General features: G+C 40.9%; 1 protein-coding gene across 5 annotated transcripts in view; it reads right to left on the bottom strand.

Moving 5' to 3' along the window:
• Positions 1-24,201, bottom strand: part of ACVR1C (activin A receptor type 1C) — a 133,848-nt gene that overhangs the window by 96,719 nt on the left and 12,928 nt on the right. For 4 of the 5 annotated variants that reach the window (XR_009545969.1, XM_060177905.1, XM_060177904.1 and 1 more), the window contains exon 2: positions 11,642-11,872. The exons of the other annotated variant lie outside the window; for it this stretch is intronic. Coding sequence is in view for 3 of the 4 variants with exons in the window: in XM_060177905.1 (XP_060033888.1) it covers positions 11,642-11,872 (231 nt within the window). In the remaining variant the exon portion in view is untranslated. The remainder of the gene's footprint in view (positions 1-11,641; positions 11,873-24,201) is intronic. 5 annotated transcript variants of the gene reach the window in all.

Here is a 24,201-nt window from a genome sequence, read left to right as displayed (position 1 = left end):
CCTCAATGACCCTGGGTCCATGCTCCCAGAGGGATAGAGAATGGGAAAGCTATCGGGGGAGGGGGTGGGATATGGAGATTGGGCGGTGGGAATTGTGTGGAGTTGTACCCCTCCTACCCTATGGTTTTGTTAATTAATCCTTTCTTTAATAAAAAAAATTAAAAAAATATATATTTCCAACAACAAAAGTCCTGGATCAGATGGCTTTACAAATGAATTCTACAAAACCTTCAGGAAACAGTTAATACCTATATTCTAGAGCTCTTCCAGAATATCAAGGAAACAGGAACACTCACTACCACCTTCTATGAAGCCAACATCACCCTAATATCAAAAGCAGAAAAGGACACAACAAAAAAGGAAAACTACAGACTAATATCTCTGATGAACATACATGCCAAAATAATGAACAAGATCCTGGCCAACTGGATACAGCAGTATATCAAAAATATTTTTCATCACAACCAAGTGGATTTATCCCAGTAATGCAAGTCTGGTCCAATATACATAAGTTAATCAATGACATTCTCCACATCAATAAAAACAAACACTATATGATTATCTCAATAGATGGAGAGTAGGCCTTTGACAAAATCCAACACCCATTCATGCTCAAAAATAGGAATAGATGGAAACTTCCTGAAGATAGCCAACCTACAGGCAACATGATACTCAATGAACAGAAGCTGAAAGCATGCCCCGTCAGATTGGGGACTAGACAGAGTAGTCCGTTATCACCATTACTCTTCAACACAATATTGGAAGTTTTTGCCATAGCAATCAGGCAAGAGATAAGAATCAAAGGAATACAGAATGTAAGGGAAGAAGTCAAGCTCTATTTGTAGATGATATGATAGTATACATAAAAAAAAAACTAAAGAATCCAGCAGAAAGCTAAAGAGAGTTATTAGGCGATATAGCAAGGTGTCAGGCTACAAAATCAATGTACAAAAATCAGTGGTATTTCTTTATGCAAACACTAAATACAAAGAAGAGGATATCCAGAAATCACTCACATTCACTGTTACAGCAAAATCAATAAAATATTTAGAAATAAAGCTTAACAGAGAAGTGAAAGACTTGTATGCTGAAAACTAAGGAAATAGAAAGTTGTACCAAGAAATATAAAGACATCCCATGCTCATGGATTGGAAGCATTATTATCATCAAAATGAATATTCTCGCAGAGCCATATACAAATTTAACACAATACCCATCAAAGTTCCAGCTTCTTTTAGAGAATAGAACAAAAACTACAATCATTTATCTGGAGCCAGAAACACCTAGAATCACCAAAACAATCTTGAGGAAAAGAAACAGAAATAGAGGCATCAAACTCCAGATCTCAAACTATATTACAAGGCCATCATAATCAAAACAGCCTATTACTGGAGCAAAAATAGGCACACAGACACAGAATAGAAAGCCCAGAACTACCCCCCCAGACACTTATGGACATCTAATATTTGATAAGGGGGCCCAAAGTACTAAATAGAGGAAGGAGGATCTCTTCCATAAATGGTGCTGAAAAAACTGGATTAAAACATACAGAAGAATGAATCTGAACCACTTTATCTCACCAGAATCAAAAGTCAACTCCAAATGGATGGAGTCTAACATCAAGGACATGGATGGTAGACCAGGAACTATCAAATACTTAGAGGAAAACATTGGTGGAACACTTTACCACCTAAACCTCAAGGATATCTTTGACGATACAAACCCAATTTCAAGGAAGACTAAAACAAAAACAAATCAATGGGACTACAACACATTGAAAAGCTTCTGCTCAGCCAAAGAAACCGTCACCCAAACAAAGAGATCCCCAACAGAATTGGAGAAGATCTTTAGATGCCATACATCAGACAAGAGACTAATAACCAAAATATACAAAGAGCTCAGTAAACTTAGCAATAAAAAATTATAGGACCCCATTCAAAAATGGGCAAAGGATATGAACAGAATATTCATTCACTACAGAAAAAATCCAAAAGGCTGACAAACACATGAAAAATTGCTCCAGGTCACTGATTGTCAGAGAAATGCAAATAAATACAACAGTGAGATACCACCTCACTCCTGTCAGAATTGCATACACTAAAAAGGACAGCAGCAACAAATGCTGAAGAAGCTGTGGGGACAGAGGAACCCTTCTGTACTGCTGTAAGAATGTAAATTGGTCCAGCCTCTCTGGAGAGCACCCTATCACAAGAACTATGACAAGGCTAAACATGGACCTTCCATATGACCCAGTAATTTCTCTCTTGGGTATATACCCCAAGGACTCCATAACACCCAACCAAAAAGAGGTGTGTACTCCTATGTTCATAGCAGCACAATTCATAATAGCTAAAACCTGGAAGCAACCCAGGTGCCCAAAACAGATAAGTGGCTGAGAAAGCTATGGTATATATATACACAATGGACTACTGTGCAGCTATTAAGAACAATGAACCCACCTTCTCTGACCCATCTTGGATGGAGCTAGAAGGAATTATGTTAAGTGAGCTAAGTCAGAAAGATAAAAATGAGTATGGGATGATCCCACTCATCAACAGAAGTTGAGAAAGAAGAACAGAAAGGGAAACTAAAAAGTAAGATTTGACTAAATCTTGAGTAGGGCACCAAAGTAAAAACCCTGGGGTGAGGGTGAGGTTGAAGCTTCCTGTGGCGTCAGGGGGTGGGGGTGGGTGGGTAGGATGGGACACAGTTTTTTGGTGGTGGGAATGGTGTTTATATACACTCCTATTAATTTGTAGTCATATTAATCACTATTTAACTAATATGAGAGGGGAAAATTGATTTTATGTCTCAAACTTTTTAAAGCACAGAGTCTTTTTAATACATAGGCTGAGTCTTTGATATGTTGATTCTCTCAAAAGCCTAGACCAGGGAGAACAGAAGCAACCAGTGGCACAGCTATATACAAATAATGTCAAATGACATAAATTATGGTGATGTTGGGTATTATACAGCAAATCCTAACAAAGGGATTTTTCAAACTTAACCCAATTACCAAATAATGTGATTACAACAATAACTATCTATTGTCTTCTTGAACCCTAAGACAGGAGGAACCTCACATTTCCACTATAGAGCCTATAGTTCCCCCAGTCCTGGAACCTTTAGGGTTGGGCTCATTTTCTTGCATGCTTCTCTCAGTTCATATCAAATGATACTGCATCCGCTGATGCCAACCTAATCAATGCAGTGAGTACCACCTAAGCATGCTTCACTTCAGACTGTGTCCAAAGATGTCAAGAGTGTAATGTCAACCCTTCAGACTCGGATGAGACCTTTTGTTTCATAGTATTCTCTAATTCCATTCCAGGCAGTTCACTTCCTAACAAAGTCCCAAAACCTAGATATAGACCAGGTCCCTTGAGATAGAGCATATGTTCACATGTATCCATAAATTAGGGCAAAATATATAACTGAAAGCAAAAGTACACAATAGTCTTCAGTGAGTATCCCCCAACACTTCATCTGCACTATTCCAGCCTTTAGGTCCATGATTGCTCAACAATTTGTTTGGCTTTGTTTGTTAACTCTATTTTCAGCCACCAGGCTCCAGATACTAGCATTATACCGACCAGACTTCCATGGACAGATGACTCCACTAATGTGTCCTGAGCTCTGCTTTCCCAGAGCTCCGACCTACTAGGGAAAGAGAGAGGCAGGCTGGGAGTATGGATCAACCAGTCAACACCCATGTTCAGTGGGGAAGCAATTAAAGAATCCAGACCTTCCACCTTCTACATCCCACAATGACCTTGGGTCCATACTCCCAGAGGGATAAAGAATAGGAAAGCTATCAGGGGAGGAAATGGGATACGGACATCTGATGGTGGGAATTGTGTGGAGTTGTGCCCCTGTTATCCTATGGTTTTGTTAATGTCTCCTTTCTTAAATAAATTTTTAAAAAATTAAAAAGAATAAGAACAAAAATTTTAATTGTAAATAATTAAAAAATAAAATGAATATATATTGGTTTATAAATGCTTAATTCTGCAGTCACCTTTAACTATTTTCTATTCTCTACAACATTGCCAAATTTAATTCATTCATCTTTAAACTCAGAAGAATCTTTAGCTATAATTATTGTCTGATAATGTGAAGATAAGAAAATTGTGTGAGCCATTTCTACTGTGTGTGCTCAGACCTTGTGCTCATGCACCTGTTGCCTTGAATCCTTGTGCACAGTGGTATTATTCCTCACTGTATTGCTCATACTCTTACAAATGTGCCTGTGACTTTCTTTAAAGTCTAATATTAAAGTATCTTCTTCCAAAGAGATGGTCCTGTCTTCTGATAGGCAACTGTGTCACTAACAATCTCGAAGACTTCCCACTAGGAAATCACTACATCACTCAGGCATTGAAATGTCAGAACTACAATCCCTGCAATCCTTGTGGCAAGGTGATGTTCACAGCTTCTGGAGAATAAGAATTCACACTTGCTTTCAGGGCTTGCTTGCTTTCAGATTATTTTTCTTTGTTTTGTTCTGACCTGAGTCAAGCCTAAGTGCCCTGTGAGGGTTACAAGGAGTTAGACTGGCAACAACTTGAAACTTTCACTAGACAACTTTTGACATTTCTGTCCTACATTGGGGCTTCAATGTATGCTTCACTAAAGCAAACCTTTTTTCTTACCTTTTTTTTTTTACTTAGACCTTATGCTTCCCTAGTTTAAAATGCAAAATTTTCCATATTAAAATAAATCAGACACCACGAGGGAAATGTATCAGATTAAAGAGTGTCATGAAGTTATATGGCAGTGTCTTTGACCATAAGGACATTCATTGATTCACCAGAGGAAAACTGTAACAGGTCAGTGATATTGCTGCATCTCTCTGTTAACTAATTACAGAAACAACCTACTTCCAGATGCCCTGTGAATATTGATGCAATCAAATCCTAGGTTGCTAAAATATAACTACATAAGCCCCGGATTGCCTTAGTTAAAGAAAACATCCTGGCTGGTGACTGATAAAGCATTCCATCTAGGTTTAGTCAATCCGATAGGTGGACAGACACTCTCTTGTTCTGACTTGCATCTCCCAGACTACTACAACTGGTACTGAACACCTTCACTTCTTGACATCTTTGAACACTGTTCTCTGTGAAGATTTTGCATTTATTTCCCATGCTTCCTTTAATATTTCCCCCTCTTCGTCTTTTTTTTCTAGTCTCTCTCTTCCCATACACACAGAATAGCTTTCAAATAGCTACCTTATTTCCAGTCATTCATACTACCACACACCTAATACACAGATTCATACTATCACACACTATTCATCTCTACCACACACCTAATTTATCTTTCAGTTTTATTTAGATTATCTCTGATCATTCGTTGTTATTTTAGCTTGAATGTACTCAATGATATCTGTCTTTTCTTTTTATAGCAGTTGGCTTTCCTGTCTTATTTAAGAACATCTTACAGACCATAAAGTCATAAAAATCTTTTTTTCTCAATTTTCTCCTGACATTTAAATTGTTTTGTATTTCACAATTAGATGTCTTGCCACACTGAAGTTTATTTTTGTGTTTGGGATGACATTGTGGAATGGTCCTGTTTTCACCAGATGGATAGATAACCACACCAGCATCATTTCAAAAATAAACCTTTCTGGAATTCCCACTACTGCCAAAGTATGTTCTAGATAGCCAGAGAAACCCCTCCTACTATAGCACCCACAGAAATATTCTGAATAAAATATAGATGGAAGATCATGGTTTCTCCTTTATGTTAAAGCTGATGGGAAAAAATTAATGAATTGTTCAGCAGCCAAAAAAAAAGGTTCAAGCCCAAAGAGGTATTTAAGCTTGTGAGGACACTTTCTTGCAGATATTTGCCCATTCTTGGTGGCTAAGTGCTTAGTTTAAGAAAGTGTATCACAGATCAGATGAGAATTGTAGTGCACCCAATGAGAATTGTAGAGCACACGTTACTCATGCACAAGGGTCTGAGTTTGCTCCCAGTGCCTCATAGGTGGAACCTATTGTAATAGAAAGTGGACAGGTCACCCAAGTGGTAGTGAGATAAGAAGAGAGAACTTTTATTGGAATGCCAGCATGGTGGTAGGTTTATGAGTGTACCTATCTGCCCAAGGTCATCCTACTGGGAAGGTTAAGTGGTTCAGTTCCTGGAGTCTCTGTGACAGCATTAAGTCATCAGGTAGTCAAAAGTCATGCTAGACAGAACCCAACTGCAGGTGAACCACCAGTGCTCCAGGAAAGTACGCTGCTCTAAAAGCACTGTCCTAGATCCCTACTGACTGGCGGGATGTGATTCATTGTTGAAAAAACACATCAAAGAGGTCACTGTCACAGACCAAAGAGAAGCCATCTATTTTCACCCCCACCCCACAACTCCCCCTTTTGTATCAAGAATTGGGGGCCTTCATCAAGAATCAAGAATTGGGGCCTTCATCTCAGGATACCTCTGGGCAACAAATTACTGAGGCTAAAATGTGAGGGCGGTGTAAACAATATGCCAGAGTAAATAAATACCAGATCACTAGAAAACCAAGGAGTCCTATATGCTATGAAAAATTGTCATGCAAAATCCCCAAGACTACAGGGAACTTCACAAGATAAAATATGCCAAGCACAACTTGAGATGCTGCACTATGCAAGATAGTGCCCAGGAAGAGTTTTTCCCAAAGACTACAAAAACACCCAGTCATGAAACATGAGATGATGTTAGCGCTTCTTAAGAAGAATGGGTCCAGGAATTGGGCAGTAATGCAGTGGGTTAAGTGCACATGGCACAAAGCTCAAGGACTGATGTAAGGATCCTGGTTCGAGCCCCGGCTCTCCACCTATAGGGGGGTCGATTCACAGGCGGTGAAGCAGATCTGCAGGTATCTATCTTTCTTCCTCTCTGTCTCCCCTCCTCTCTCCATTTCTCTCTGTACTATCTAACAATGACAACATCAATAACAACAACAACAACAAAAAACAAGGACAACAAAAGAGAAAACAAATTAAAAAAAAAAAAAGATCCATACTCCCAGAGAGATAAAGAATAGGAAAGCTATCAGGGAAGGGGATGGGATATGGAGTTCTGGTGGTAGTAATTGGGAATTGTATGGTTGTGTCAGTGTTTCTTTTTTATAAATAAAAAAAGAAGAATGGGGCATTCAATCACATCATGATTTCTTCTTTAGTTCCCTAAAGCTTTCTGATCATTTATCTTAGAGCCTTATTGTATGCTAGTATCTTTAAATTCAATCTTTTAAAAAAATTTAATTATCTTTATTTATTTATTAGAGACAGCCAGAAATCTAGAAGGAAGGGGGGGTAGAGAGGGAGAGAGACAGAGTGACACCTGCAGCACCTGCTTCACCACTCATGAAGCTTTCCTTCTAAAGGTGGGACCTAGGGCTCGAACCTGGATCCTTGTACACTGTAATATGTGCACTCAAGTAGGTGAGCCACCACCCAGCCCCTAAACTCTTCATTCTTCACCCCTTAAGACAATAGGAAAATGCAAAACAGCTAACAGGAATGCATTAGGTATTTTCATCTACTTATTTGAATTATCTTCTACTTATGGCAAATAAACTAGGTTTTCATTTGTGACAATAGTGTATAAAGCAATTTTTTCATTTACAATAGGAAAGTTAGTTTATTTAAAATATATTTAAAATATTTCAGTGGAATATGGATATTGATAATATATATAGCTGATATTGCCTAATGGTAAATTAAATATTAATTTTTAGAGAACTGCATACATCTGCATATAGATATTAATGTATCAATAAGTATTAGATAACTATTACATTAATAAATACTAAAGAAAACTCACCAATAGGACATTTTCACATGGTAAATACATTTTCAGATTCTAGATCATTGATTAAAGCTAGGATTAAGATTTTCAGGATTAAGATAAAACATGGTAAGGCAGAAAGGTAGCTAAATACTGAAGGGTCAAATTCCATTTTGTCTCAGTCTTTCTGAAAATGAGTACTCTCACTTGAGCGTGGGCATATGGAGAAACATGCAGAACATACCTGTGAAAAAAAAGTGTTCTGTCTCCATAAAAACTGCCAACCTCCTATTTTTAGTTTTGTTCTTTCATCTTTTTTCTTGGCATTACATTTCAATTTCTTTTGTATACAAGAATTCTTAAAAATTCGTATTTTACTTTAGGCCCATTAATAGCTGCCAGGCTAGCTTTGCAGGAAGGAGAGAGGATCCAGTGACTCGTGGCTGAGCAGGAACACAATGCAGTGCCTTTATTGATCAGAGAAAATGCCTTTATATCTTGGAAACCAGAAGTGGCAGGTCGGAAAAGGAATTGGCTAGGAGAAGGGGTGGAAAAAAGAAGAGTGCAAAGGTAGAAAGCTTCCATAGCAGCTGTTGTGAAGGTTCTAACCAATGGAATAAACCAATAACCCTGCAGGCAGGACGGGTCTCAGGCAAAACAATGATTATGTAAATAGACCATAGTATCAAATAGAGCAGGGCGTAATACCCAACATCTCCCCCTTTCTTTTTATCTAATAGCCATAATATCAGGAATGCGGGGCGCTTTGTGAGGCAGGGAGTCTGATAGGAGGAGGCATGCCTTTGGGGTACTACAGTCCCTTCTTGCTCAACCTCTTGGTAGAGAGAGAGACTAACCGGATTGGATACACCCCTCAGATTCAAGCCCTGCCAAGCTCAGCCATATCCTTACAATTTCCTGACATCTCCCTCTTTCTAAATGGCCATATATAAATTGAGTTTGTAAAAGACTCAATTTCTGTCAGAGGAATAGCAGTGTAAGGGCGAACAGAAACCTATATCGTGCAGGCATTTTTAAAAGAACTGGCACAAGACAGGGAGGAACAAGTAGGAGAGAAGCAAGAGCCAGTGTGATGTCAAGGGGAGGCCTGGTGGATGAAGGGGTGTTTCTTGCCTCGAAGGACTTTTCCTGCCTCTAGGGGCAGGGCCTATCAGGTGAAAGGTGGCATGCTTCCTGCCTCTGGGGGTAGGGCCTGCATGCAGGAGGAGTGGCCTGCCAAGCGAAGGGACTATTCGGTGCTGTAGAGTCCCCAAGACAGCTGGCTGCAAAGTCCATGGACTGCTGCTGGTCAGTCTTTGAGAAACCCAGCAGCATAAAGGGAAGCTGCTGTAAAGTTGTGTAAAGTGTCTAAGAGATGTACCAGTAAGTTCAATAGAAGTGTCAGTCCAATGCCAACGACCAGGGGAGGAAATGCCAGGGAATGAAATGCTGTACATCTATCTCGATGGGGAAGGTCATCCACTGGAATTCCGCTTTTCTGTAGAGAGTGAGCTGGAACCACCAAAATGTGACAGGTGAAGCAGAAGCAAGAAGGGAAGACAGTGATGAATGAGAGAAAGGCAGTAGGAAAGTTTTGTCCTTTAGAGTCTGTGAATCAGGTTCTCCAGATCGTGTCAGGTCACATCATTGGCTGTAGCTGTGGGCAATGTCAGAGAACAGGGGTTCAAACAGATTTCTGGGGATTCCATATGAGCAGATGCTTCTTCATGTGAAGGCTTGACATAGTTGTAATAACTTACTTGTGAGGAAAAAACTTGTAACAAATTAGAAGTTTACTATAATTGATAACTCGATGATTATAATTGGTTTAAGTACTTTTATAATTTTGGAAATACTTTCTAGTAGGATTTTAAGGTTGTTTAAACAGTTTAAGCTCAATAAAATGTGGAAAGGTAAATAGAAGAACCATTGTTAGAAGTCTCAAGCATGAGAATCATTAGCATAACCATTGTGTGATCTATCATTCACCTGGGTTGGTTCTACTTCTTTAATTTAGAAGGTGTATGAGAGCTTTACATATCAATAGCATCTTTTCTACCTTTTGTTACACCCGTTTAAGATGGAGACATATCCTAGGTGTGCACAGGATCTTCAAACCAGATTTAGTTAAAATATATTGATTTTTAACTAATTTTTTCCTTAGACTTTAAACAAACTCAGGTTAACTTAGAGAGTTAACACATGCTAGTGACAATGTTTTTCTTTTTCTTTTTCTTTTTTCTTTTTTTTTTTTTTACCAGAGCACTGCTCAGCTCTGGATTATGGTGGTGCAGGGGATTGAACCTGAGACTTTGGAGCCTCAGGTATGAGAGTTTCTTTGAATAACCATTATGCTATCTTCCCTGCCCATATTCATACAGTTTTCAAGAATAAATTTTTCACATATATACCAAGACATAAAAAAATCAAAAGAGAAAAAAATTTTTAGGATTGTTTCTGGACATCTCCAGAAGTCATGGCTGAATCTAGCATTTTTTTTTTGGCTCTTTGAAGCATATTTTTCAGATTTCACTGTTTCATTATAGTCCTGGAGGGCATCCTACGTCAAAAAGGGCCTCAAAATCCCAGTTAGGCTGGTTCTAACTGTTCCTACAGGATTGCAGCAGGCACCCTTCCCAAAAATGTCTTCCTATAGAAGAAAGAATCAAATAAGGAGGGTAGAATCAACCATGTGTCTCCATTCTTGGGGACTGTCAAGGTACTGGAGAAGGCTCTACAAGTTAGAGTTGCCCTTCTCCGTGGTAGACATGGGAGAGGGAGTCCAGGAAGTCCCATAGGAAAACTCCATGCATCTCCCAAGCTTTACGATCACAGTCATGAGGAACCAAGGTGTGTCCCAGAGCAAAATGTTCCAGAGACAGAGAAACTGTCTCATGAAAAAAGATTAGAGGGTTTGGGAAACCTCTTCCTAAGGAGGAAGGTCATCCATGGTGGAGGGGGTCTCAGAAAAATAATAAGAGGGAAAAACATAATCACAGTGCCTTCATAAAACACGAGGCTGCAGAAAGCCAAGGCCATATACTTATCTAGGGTACCTTCGTACGTCTGCTACTTGTGTGTGAAGGCGGGGGGTAGGTTCCTGTTCGGGTGCCAGAATGTTGGGATAGCTTTGTGGGTGGAAGAGAGGATCCAGGGACTCGTGGCTGAGCAGGAACACAGTGCAATGCCTTTATTGATTAGAGACAATGACTTTATATCTTAGAAACCAGAAGTGGCAGGTCAGAAAAGGAAATGGCTAGGAGAGGGGGTGGAGAAAAGAAAAGAGCACAAAGGTAGGAATCTTCCATAGCAGCTGTTGTGAAGGTTCTAACCAATAGGATAAACCAATACCCTGCAGGCATAGTGGGTCTCGGGCAAAGCAATGATTATGTAAATAGACCATAGTATCAATGATGGAGCAGGGAGTAATGCCCAACAAATAGCTTCAAAAATCATGTGGACTAACTTTTCCAAAATTATTCTGCTATTATCTATATTTTGCCACTCCTGTAAAATTAAAAATAACTCCACCACTTCAACTGATTCCAGGTCCTCTTACCAACTGGCAGAGAGATAAACTGTAAGGCACTTTTTTAAATATATATATTTTATTTATTCATTAATGAGAAAGATAGGAAGAGAGAGAGAGAGAAAACCAGACATCACTCTGTTACATGTGCTGCTGGGGATTGAACTCAGGACCTGCTGCTTGAGAGTCCAGTGCTTTATCCACTGTGCCACCTCCCAGACCACCTGTGATGCACTTTTTAAAAGAAACCCCAAACAATTTGATGGGTGACATGTCTACTCATTACCACAAGGAAAATTGAACTTGAAGGAACCAAGAGAAGAACCTTACCTTTTGGGAGGTGCAGTGTTTTGTTGTTGCAAAAGTCTGTGTAGCAGCACTCTGTTTTGGTGACATTGTTGGAACTGTGACAGAAGACCTGAGCATTCAGCTCAGTGAGGGACACACAGGACTTTATCACCTGTTCTTTCCCATTGGAGAGCATCACCGAGGCCCAGCACGCACCTTCCGTGTGGCAGGTGAAGTTTGAAGAGTCACACAACAGGCACACACATTTCAGCCCTGCACAGTGTAAGGCAAAGGCAGCATGAGGTACAAAAGACACCATGCAAATTTCCTTTGTAACGTATTTGCAGAGAAACTCAGTTTTCCTGAACACTGATGGAGGAGCTGAATAGACAGCCTTGATCAAACATAGGCCAGGTTGTTTTGTTAAGCCTGCTACCAGTCACCACTTACTATCATATGCAATTTGACAATTTGTATAGAGACAGAGAGAATTTGAGAGGGAAGGGGAGACAGAGAGGAGGAGAGAAAGAGAGACACCTGCACCCCTATTTCACCACTTATGAAACATATCCTGGAGCTGGGAACCTAGACCTTGAACCCTAGCACTTCCTCATGGGAGGGTGTGTTCTCTACCAGGTGGGCCACTGTCTGGCCTGAGCCATTGACTGCTACTTGTAATTTGATGGGTTTACTCAGCTATGTCTATATTTTATTTTTATTTATGTTAATTAATTTTAATATTTTATTTTTTTGGTTCAGTCAGGAAGTCAAGAGGTAAGAGGAAGCTAGAAAGGGTGAAAGATAGAAACCTGCAGCCCTACTTCACCACTTACTAAGCTTCCCCTCTGCAAGTGTGGACTGAGGACTTAAACCCAGGTTCTTACACATTGTAATATGAACACTCAGCTTGGGCACCACTCCCCAGCCCTAACTACTACATGTTTAATGTACTTTTTTCTTTATTGGGGGGATTAATAGTTTAAGTCAACAGTAAAATATAGCAGTTGGTCCATGTGTAACATTTCTCAGTTTTCCACTTAACACTCTAACCCCCCACCCAGGTCTTCCTCTGCCATCATGTTCCAGGACCTGAACACCCCCAATCAAACTAATACATTTTAAAGCCATTTCTCATTCTCATTCTTAACCTCTCCTTCAGCTTCCAGGTCACTCCTAGATCTGTTGCACCTATGAAATTCTTCGACAGGTTAACAGTGACCAGAGGATACTGTCAGTGTCACTTGGAGGACTCTAAGGAGTGATGGTAGCAGCTGTGAAACTAAACAGTTGAGCCTGGTCTGTTCACTTATGCTTTCCCTGTTAACATTTCAAGTAACTACAGGAAACACAAAGCCATAGAGACTCTTAGTTCAAAAATGTGATTCCTTCCATGTACATATGAAGATATTTTAATTATATTGTCATTGTCGTTGGACTTTAAATATATTGATAATTATTCCACTTCCCCTCCTCAGTATGAAGCACATCTGAGAATAAGAGTAAGAGAACAGAGGCCTGACCATTATTCAAAATTCTGTGAAGAACAAACACATCCACTACACAAAGCCAAACGAATGAGCAGCAGAATTTAACATATTCTTATCAAGAGACTTTCAGAAGTGAGGCTCTAAGGGCAGCAAAATAGTTCACAGAGACAGCAGCCTTTCTGGCCATGAACACAACCCAAGTCCAGCCTTGGTTCCCAGGACACTGAGGGAAGCTTCTGTGCAGAGACATTTTCTCTTTCTCTCTACCAGAAAAAGTCAGCTTAGCTGAATAAGGGCAAGAGACTGGCATACTTTAAGGATGACTCTTTAGTCACTGATAGGCCACCCCATCAGCTAGGGCCCTGTTAGGAGAGCTCTGAGATTCCCAAACAGACATGATGGGCCTAGACCTTGAATAGATCCTTCTCTCTCCACTGTTACTGGTCATCTATATCAAGAACAACACAATAGACCCCTTTGTGGGCCCTCATAGGACTTTGCCCTCAAAGTGAATCAACAATGATAGAGAATGTCCCATCCTCCAAAGGGAGGCTGGACAACATACTTTATCTACCACCTGAGGAAGATGGGTCCTAAAATTGGGGCACCTTGGAATGTTTCTACTCATGAACACAGAATGTGAGCTCAGATCTACAGAGATTCAGAAGTCACATAGGCTCCTAAGCTAAATATGGGCCCCAGACCAAATCAAATCAATGGGGTTTATAGTCAACAATATTTAAACACCTTTTCATATTAGGGAGCTACTCTCTTCCCTGATCCAGCTTTCTGGTCCTTTTTCCAGCCATGACATCATCTCCCTAGACAATAACTTGGATCCACCTGCATATCAGATGTTAGGCTCAAGGAAAAAAAAAATAGTATAGTCATGGGCCTTTTGAAATATAACTAAAATAGGCCTACTAGCTATTTACAAAATGGAAACCCCCAAATCATCATCTGCACTATTTTAGCCTTTAGGTTCATGATTAGTCAACAATTTTTTTTGGCTTTATATGTTAACTCTTTTATCAGCCACCAGGTTCCAGATGCTACCATGATGCTCAGCTGGACTTCCCTGGGCAGATGACCCCACCAATATGTCCTGGAGCCCCACTTCTCAGAACCTCACCCCACTAGGGAAAGAGAGAGACAGGCTGGGAGTATGGATTGACCTTTCAATGCCAATATTCAATAGGGAAGTAATTATAGAAGCCAGACCTTCCACCTTCTGCACCCCATAATGACCCTGGGTCCATACTCCCCGAGGGATAAAGAATAGGGAAGCTATCAGGAGCAGATAGGAAATGGAGTTCTGGTGGTGGGAATTGTGTGGAGTTGTACCCCTCTTTTCATATGGGTTTTGCCAGTGTTTCCTTTTTATAAATGAAAATTTTTTAAATTGCATATAACAATATTTAGCTACCTTTATTATTATTATTATTCCATTTCCCTCAAGGTATATGAGCCCATACTCTGAGTTATGTTTTCATGTATATTCATTTCAGCCATTTTCTATATTAAGGCATAACTTAAGAGTATGGGCTCATAACTATATCACAACAAAGTCCTCAAGAGTCCTTAGGGGCTCACTTGTCAGATACTTTTATGCCAATCCAGCTATTCACTGATATGATCAGATGTGATAAGGAATAGATAACATTCAATCTAGAAACAAAAAGAAACTATCCAAAGTAAGAAGCTGTTTAACTAAAAATAGTATCACAAGTGAAGAGTTGAAAGGGGAATAAGAGGGCAAATCACTAGAAGGAACTTTTTTAACTTTTTAAGACTGATGCCAACAAGGTCTCTTTCTAAAAGTGAGTCTAGGGCTCAAAGAACAACTGAAATAATACAAAGGGCTCAAGTGCAGGCATTGAAATGACAGCAATATCTGCCCCTCTATTCAATGAAGATGGGTAAGAATGGGATCTGAGTAGTAGGACATGGATATTTTAAACCCATAAGTGTGTGAGAGTGTATGTGTGTGTGTGTCTGCCTCTCTCAGACTCCTATGGATTAGTTTGGCTTCAGAAGAAGTATATTAAATGGTTTCTCTCTGCAACTCTATTTTCCTTTCCTTCATCAAATTATTATTAAACAAAGTAACTTGATTTTATTTTTGTATTGATAGGTGTATTGATGTTTCAAGACAAAAAAATGAAGAAATATAGAAACTAAAGGACTTTAGATAAGTCTGAAAGAATTTATATTAGCCAAGAATATCCAGGCTGGGCAAAGGGACACCCAGCAGATCAGTCACCTGAACACATGTGCAGCCTTTCATTCAAGCCCAGGCAGCTTATGGGAACAGAATGCACACAGTCAAGAGTTTCATGGAGTTTTGAGTAGGCAGATGATAGGAAATCCAAGAAAGGCTACCATGTTGGAGTTTTACTGCTTCTATTGCAATAAGAGAAAGGAGCACAAGGGAGGCAGACAAACTCTAGTGGTATTACATAGGTTGTCGACTAATCTAAAGAAAAAAAAAACAAGGGTGGGCTTTGGAAGGGACTATAACCAGGAATGTGGAATCTAGTGCTCTGTTATTTCTAAAGAACTCCTCTAATTCCCTTTTCTCTTCCGTAAACATAATGCAAACCTAGAATAAATAATAAACCCAAGTTAATGATCTCTCTGTACCTTTACCTCTATCATCTTTTGTCTTGAAGGCATAGAGCATTACTGACCACCAAAAAAAATCAAGAACATGTCCCCTCCTTACACTGAGTGTGGACTCATACTGAACAAAATGTTCCTTTTAACCTGACTCCACAACACAAATTTTGTGAATGCATCAATAAGCCTGCATGTCAAGTACAGAGGGGAGAAAATTCTCCTTAGGCAAACTTACTAACAAGAAGAGTCCAATCCATGTAAATGGTCCCCTGGAGGTGATACATGACCTTTCCAGCTGAACCAGATACCTTCACAGAGGTGAGAAACACTACCCTGACAATTGGCTTCATCTACTTGTGGATAATATCCCCCAGGTGAAGTTTCCTTTTGTGGGACTATGTGAAAGCTTGGTAGAACTGCTTAGGGGAGCTCTCCCATCCTTGAATGAGGTCTGGAAAGACACCCCACTTGTTAGCCTCTCTCCTTATAGAGATGAGACAATAGGGAAAAGTCTCCCAGACTCAGTTTCTCCTTGTTAGTCTCTCAAGCTCACAGAAAGCCTACAAGCCTCTCACACTTAGTTTCCCCTGCTAGCAGCAGGCCAAATGGCTGCCTGCTTTAGGGTTCACTCAGAGTTCACACATACTTCACCTTTTGATCATAAAGGAGAACAAACTCTATCATACACCTCGCCAACACCAGGCAGTAAGACACCAACTCCTACTTCCTTGTGCCCTTTGATATCTGTGATTTACATCAAGTTTTGTTTTTCTTTTTCTCTACCTTACTTGTTTAACCCCTATGCTTCTCTCAAATACCTTTGGATAATTAACTCACCTGCATCATAGAGACTAATCATTTTGACCTTTATGTATCGCATCAATTCTTGTCATATCAGCCAGCCCCCTACCATAGGGGTAAGCTGACCTTTAAGAAACCTGGAATTTCTGACATATGTGAAAAATGTTCTTTGTTTAACTCTCTATAAAAACCTGTACTCTTCTTCCAAAAAAACAAATGTTCATAACAGAATATTCCCCGATACCTACTTTCTAAGTTATGCAGCCCCTTGAGCTGGTGAGGCAGGGTTGGAGGTTTACCTCCTGATTGGAGCCACTCCACATGAGCCAGCATCCTTTGCTAAGAAATCAGAAATTCAAGCCAGCAAGTAAAAAAATGGGGCATTGATCCTAAATTGATTTCTCTTGTAGCCACTTTATGCCACGTTACAGGCTGAAGACAACACACACACAATTTTTTAAATACACACAAGCAGTGCATAGGACATAGCAGAAGTTGGGTGCTTCAACTTTCAAGTATCTTTGCTTGTATAGTGAGCTGTATAGCTGCATTTAATTTGAAAAGAGGGTAGAAAGTACTGAAATTAACAGCAACAGTTTATAGCCCACAACTCCCCAAAATCACTTCTCAGAGGTAGTCACTTTATTTTTATTGTTTATCTTAGGACTTTAAAACATTTATCTTACTTTAAATCATTTATCTTATTTATCTTATCACTTTATTTTTGTTGCTTATCTTAGGACTTTAAAACATACAGTTGTTATTGATTCATCAATTAGAAACATTATCTACTGACTTACTGACTTTTAAAAAATATTTTATTGGTGATTAATAATTTACAGTAAATACAACTATCTGTACATGTGTAAAATCCCTGTTTTCTCAATCCCAGATGAGGTCCTCCTCCGCCATCAGGCACCAGAAACTGAAAGCCCCTCCTCCAGCCCAGAGTCCTCTATTTTGGTGAAGTACACCAACTCCAGTCCAAGTTCTGCTTTGTGTTTCTCCTTCTGTTTGCACTTCTCAGCTTCTGTGCATGAGTGAGATCATCCCATATTCATCTTTCTCTTTCTGGCTAATCTCATTTCACATGATTCCTTCAAGCTCCATCCAAGATGAAATGAAGAAAGTGAATTCATCCTTTTTAGTAGCTTCATAGTATTATGTTGTGTATATAGACCACAACGTTCTCCACCACTCACCTGATGTTGGACACGTATACCTGTGTATATCTATGTTCACAGTAGCACAATTTGTAATAGTCAAAACCTGGAAGCAACCCAGGTGTCCAATAACAGATGAGTCATTTACTGATTTGTAGAATTCTTCACTCACATACATTCTCTCCAATTTGGGGAGGAGTATCATGTTAATGGAGTTGTAATCTGCATATTGTAGTATTATTTTTAGTATTCAGTTTATGAGTTTTGACAAATACAGTGCTGTCACCCTTCCCCTCTCCTCATATATTCTTTCATATGGCTCTTCCTACCGCCCCTGCCCAGAACAAGTAATACTGTTATCTCTTCCTTCCCCAGAAGGTCACATGAATTAAGCCTTTTGACTGACTTGCATCATTTGCCTTAAGTCATTTGAGATATATTCCTCCTGTTGCAGAAAAATACTTCCTTGAATGAACAGTATGCAATAGATTCCGTTTTGACTTATGTCCAAGTCTATGCTGCTTTGGAATAAAACTACAGTAAATATTAACATGTAAATTTTGTGTGACTAAGTTTAACTTCTTTTCATAAATTAGAGATAACTACATTTTAAATAAAATATTTATTTTATTTATTGATTCCCTTTTGTTGCCCTTGATGTTTCATTGTTGTAGTTATTATAGTTGTTGTTATTGATGTCGTTGTTGTTTGGATAGGACAGAGAGAAATGGAGAGAGGAGGGGAAGACAGAGAGGAGGAGAGAAAGATAGATACCAGCAGACCTGCTTCACCACTTTTGAAGAGACTCCCCTGCAGGTGGGGAGCCATGGGCTCGAACCGGGATCCTTACGCCGGTCCTTGCAGTTACCCCGATGTGCTACCATGCGACTCCTGATAACTACATTTTACAAACTGTATCTGCTAAACTTTATGTAACTTTCCATCATTTTCCAATGTAGCTCTGTCATTTTACATTCCTAACAGTAATGCGTGAAAGTTCCAGTTACTTAGCATTCCTGCCAGAACTGCTGTTGTCATATTTAGGTTTTGTTGCTTTATCTGTTGTTTAACCACTAGGGTAGGAATACTATGACACATTTATTATAGTTCTAATAAACATATTCTCTCTAATGACATTGGCTTTTTGCATCCATACACAGTATTCTATCTGTGTTATATGTTCTACCCATTCTGTCTGTGTTCTCTGTTTTCTTATTGCAAAATCTTTATATATTTGGATTTAAATGCTTTATTAAAATGTATCTTGAAAATACCATCTCCCATTTGTGCATGCTTTTTCATTCCTGTTTAAACCATCTTTTGGGTAATAGGAATTATTAGTTTTCATAAGATCCAACTCATCTCTCTACATGTTAGCTGTCAGGCTCAGGAAAAAAATCAGTAAAGTTATGGGCCCCTTGGAATATACATAAAATAGACTTTGTAGTTTTTTCTAAAGTGGAGAACCCAAATCTCATTTGCTATATTCTTACCTTTAGGTTTATGATTACTAAACAATTTGTTCTGCTATATATCTTATATCTTATATCTATGTATCTTTTCAGCCACCAAATTGCAGATGCTACCATGACACCATCCTGACTTCCCTGGGCAGACAACCTCACCAATATGTCCTGGAACCTCACCTCTCCAGAGCCCTGCCTCACTAGGGAAAGATAGAAACAGGCTGGGGGTGTGGATCTACCTGCCAACACCCATGTCCAGCAAAGAAGCAATTACAGAAGCCAGGCTTCCCACCTTCTGCACCCCATAAAGAATTTTGGTCCATACTCCCAGAGGAATAAAGACTAGGGAAGCTTCCAGTGGAGGAGATGGGACAGGGAACTCTGGTGGTGGAAACTATGTGGAATTTTACCCCTCTTCATCTACAGTCTTGTAAATAGTTCTTGTGGGGTTGGAGGGAGGCCCCAAATATTGAGAGCAGCTGTTGGCCCAAGGCCAATTGTTCCTTGTTTCATGTGGATATTTCCACCTGTGCCCACCCTGTGATAACTATAAAAAGATGGGATGAGAAGTGATTGAGGTTGCAGACTCTCCCCTTGCTTGCAAGAGTGTTGGTGGCCGAAGCTTAAGCTTCCCAATAAAGGCTCTTGCTATTGCATGTGATTCTGGTCTTCTTTGCATGAGACCAGGACTCAAACTTTTGTGCATAACATATGGGGGCTCATCCGCGATCCCCACCTCACTAAAAGAACGCCAGCTTCATTGAGCCTTCAGAACCGGTCAGATTTCAGGTATCTGTAGCGAGAGACCCTTGGAGTAGAAGGCGGACACGCTGGGTGGCTCCGGGTCCAGGGTCCTGGGAGACGTCTCAAGCCCTGCTGTAGGGGATTGGATCCCCCTCACAAATTTGGAAGGGGAGAGTGAGTCATGCCCAGGAAGCAGCAAAAAATGGTTCTCTGTGGCGAGAGGCTGTCCTCCCATCTGTGAGCCTTCAGAACCAGTCAAACTTCAGGTATCTGTAGCAAAAGACCCTTCGAGTTGAAGGCGGACGCGCTGGGAGGCTCCTGGTCCAGGGTACTGGGAGATGTCTCAGGCCCTGCTGTAGGGGATTGGATCCCCCTCACAAATTTGGAAGGGGAGAGTGGGTCGCACCCATGAAGCAGCGAAAGGCTGTTCTCCTATTTGTTGGTTCAGAGTGTTGGCGGCTGGACCGCTGGAGTTTCCTTTGAGTATGTTGTCTCTGTATTTTCTTTGTGTGTATTGTCTCTATCAGTTTTATGTTTAGGTCCAAAGTCAGGAGTCAGGCTATTTTGATTCCTCTGACTATGGTCCTGAATCATTTTAGAAAATTTAAATACAGAGCTCATAAATTGTGTCTAGAGGTAAAACAAGACTAGATGATCACTTATTGCCAAAATAAGTGGCCAGCCATCTCTACCAATTGCCCCCCAGAAGGAACCTGGGACCTGCCTACTATCAATGCCACCAGATATGTCATCTTAGGACACCCGGACCAGATTTCTTATATCCTTACTTGACAGGATCTGGTAGAGAACCCCCCTCTTGGCTAAAACTTTTTCTTCCTCCACAGGGTTTGCAACCCACCATTCTTGCTTTGAAGGATTTTCATCATTGACCTGCTGCCCCCTCTGTTCCCCTTCTTACTTCCCCCTCCTACCCTATTCTCCAAGGTGGTCCCAAAGAAGACCTCCTGGAGGACCCTCTTCCCTACCAACCTCAACTTCCCGCAGTCCCACAGGAACCCCCAGTAGCAGGCCAGGACTTATGGAGCCCTCCTTGTATGGGAGCCCATACAGCCCAGAGAACTCCTGATTCGGTGATCCTGCACCTCCAAGCCCTAGGACCCCCAAATAAGAATGGCGAACAATTAATGTAGTACTGGCCATTTTCCACTAGTGACCTTTGTAATTGGAAATTGCAGAACCCTAGGTTTTCAGAAAAACCAGCCGTACTCATTGATTTATTAGATTCTGTTGTTTTTGCCCATTGGCCAGCCTGGATGACTGCCCGCAGCTTTTGCAGATTCTTTTTGCCACAGAGGAAAGAGAAAGGATCCTCTTGGAAGCCAGAAAACTTGTACCTGGGGCATATGGGAACCCCACCTTTAAACACAGCCCTGATAGATGCAGGTTTCCTCTGATAAGACCCACCTGGGATTTTAACTCACCTGAAGGTAAGGAGAAGCTACTAGTCTATTGCCAGAGTCTGATGGGTGGTCTTCGGGAGGTGGCATGCCAACCCACTAATTTGGCCAAGGAAAAGATAGAAACCCCAGCCGCCTTCTTAGAAAGAATTAGAGGCATATCGAATGTTCACTGCCCTAGATCCAGAAGCTCAAGAGAATAAGTCAGTATTAATTTTGGCTTTTGTAAACCAAGCTGCCCCTGATATAGCAGAAATGTCTTTATAGGAACTATTGGCAGTAGCAGCAAAGTCTTTAACAATCGAGAGACCCCTGAAGAATGCCAATTGTGAACAATAATAGTAGCTAGTGAGCGACAGACTCGCAACCTCACTAAGGTATTATTGGCAGCTACTGCAGAATTCCCTTGGTGGAAAGGCCAAGAGGCCCATCCTCCCCAAAGGTTTGAAAAAAGCAGAGGTAAATATGGGGAGGGAAAAAAGAAGCTCCTTGAAAATCAGTGTGCATATTGCAGGGAAATGGATCACTGGGCCAGAGAGTGTCCGAGAAGAAAGGGGAGACAAAAAGACAATAGAACAAAAATCCTAGAACTGGGTGACTAGGGAAGATGGGGTTCAGGTCCCCTCACCGAACCCAATCCAGGGTAACTTTAACAATAGAAGGGAAATCTGTTAGCTTTTTGGTAGATACAGGGGCTCAACATTCAGTGTTAACCCAATCCATGGGAAAACTATCCAAACAAAAACCTGGGTACAAGGAGTGACTGGCATGAAACAATATTCCTGGACTACTCGGAGGACTGTGGATTTGGAGAAAAGACAGTATCTCATTCTTTTATGCTTGTTCCTGAATGCCTCTACCCCCTTCTTGGGAGAGACCTGCTTTCTAAGATGGGAGTAACCATTGCTTTCCAACCCCAAGGACCAGTATTTATGACCACCAACTCCATGCCAGTTCCTATCCTTGCCTTGAATTTGACTGATGAAGCTTCCTTGAACCCAGCTGCCTTGCTCCCTGACCCCGAATTGGACGCTCCCTTGTATGGCTGCTCTGGGATTCTGAGATGTGCATCTAGCCTCTGGGAAGACCTGAGGGACCAGCCTTTGGAGGGAGCAGGGGTGAACCAGTGTACTGGCAGGAGCAGCTTCATTAGAGATGGGGTAAGGTATGCTGGGGCAGCGGTAACTACTGAATGCGAAGCTGTGTGGGCAGCTGCTCTGCCTGTAGGGACTTCGGCCCAAAAAGCTGAATTAATTGTCCTCACAAAAGCCCTAAACCTAGGAAAAGGGAAAAGACTTAACATCTATACCAATAGCTGCTATGCCTTTGCCACAGCCCACATCCACAGGGCTATATATCAACAAAGGGGACTATTCACAGCTGAAGGTAAACCAACAAGAAATATTAGACCTTTTAGAGGCTATCTGGATGCCAGATGAGGTGGCTATAATACACTGCCCTGGACACCAAAAGGGAGAAGGTCCTGTGGCACGAGACAACTGCCTAGCAGATGCCACAGCCAGACAAGTTGCATTGGAAAGAACTGATGAATTAGCTTTATGTTTGCCGGACCCTGGAAAGCCCACCCTGCCTGATGAGCCAGAATATACATCAATAGAAGAGCTCCAGATAAAAAAAGTTACTTTTCACTGACAAGTGCAGTAATTGGTGGGCAACAGCTGATGGTAAACTCATCTTGCCCCAAGCCGTGGCTAAACACCTACTACAGTATATACACAGAACTACCCACCTGGGATGAAGAAAAATGACTAAACTTTTGCAGAAATCCAGCCTGAGAATCCACAATAAGAGCCAACTGATTAAGGAAATAGTTGCAGAATGCAAAGACTGCAGACTTGCAAATGCTAGCAACCAGCCTAGAACTTCCGGGATGCGTGAGAAAGGAACCAGACCAGGCACTTACTGGGAGATAGACTTCACTGAGGTAAAACCTGGAAAATATGGGTATAAGTATATGTTAGTGTTTGTAGATACCTTTTCAGGATGGACTGAGGCATTCCCGACCAAGAGGGAGACGGCCCAGACAGTAGTGAAGAAACTACTTGAAGAGATTTTTCCCAGGTTTGGTATGCCCCTTCAATTAAGTTCAGACGGTGGTCCTGCCTTTGCTTCCCAGGTAACCCAGAACTTGGTAGGTGTCCTTGGGGCAAAATGGAAATTACATTGCGCCTACAGGCCCCAAAGCTCAGGACAGGTAGAAAGGATGAATAGAACTCTTAAAGAGACCTTAACAAAATTAACTATGGAGACTGGCATAGACTGGGTAACTCTCCTTCCATTTGCCCTCCATAGAGTAAGAAATACCCCCTATACTGCAAAACTGACCCCATTCAAAATCATGTTTGGTTGTCCCCCTCCCATAATCCCAGCCTTGAGGTCAGATTTGCTCACTGATATTAATGATCAGAACCTGCTTGCCTCTTTACAGATAATAGCTCAAGTTCAAAATCATGTGTGGCCAAGACTGAGAACAATGTATGAAGCTGCACCCCCTCCAAACCCTCATCCCTTCCTGTTGGGTAGTTGCCATCTCCCCCTGGCTTCTGCTTAACCATATGCCTATATAGGGATTTTACTGATCCAAAGCTTTGGTCTATTTACATAAATCACTTTTACATAAAGCACTCCAGGGCATTGGTGGTTCTATGATAGGATTCTCTCCTGCTCCACCCCCTCCTTGTCACACACTGATCCCTTCTTTGTCACACTCTGATTTTCACCAGTCACTTTTCTCTCCACCCTCTCTATATCACATCCTGTTTCCACCCTACTTGGAGAGTATAAAAACAGCTGCTCTTCTGATTAAAGACACTTGGAAATTGCTTTCCGGCTCCGAGAGTTCCAGAGTGTATCTCCTGCGGAAGTTGGTGCAGCACGAGTTCC

Source organism: Erinaceus europaeus, chromosome 18, assembly GCF_950295315.1.
Source record: "Erinaceus europaeus chromosome 18, mEriEur2.1, whole genome shotgun sequence".
NCBI lineage: Eukaryota > Metazoa > Chordata > Mammalia > Eulipotyphla > Erinaceidae > Erinaceus > Erinaceus europaeus.
Note: the sequence above shows the minus strand (reverse complement) of the source record. Positions and strands in the feature narration are given on the sequence as shown.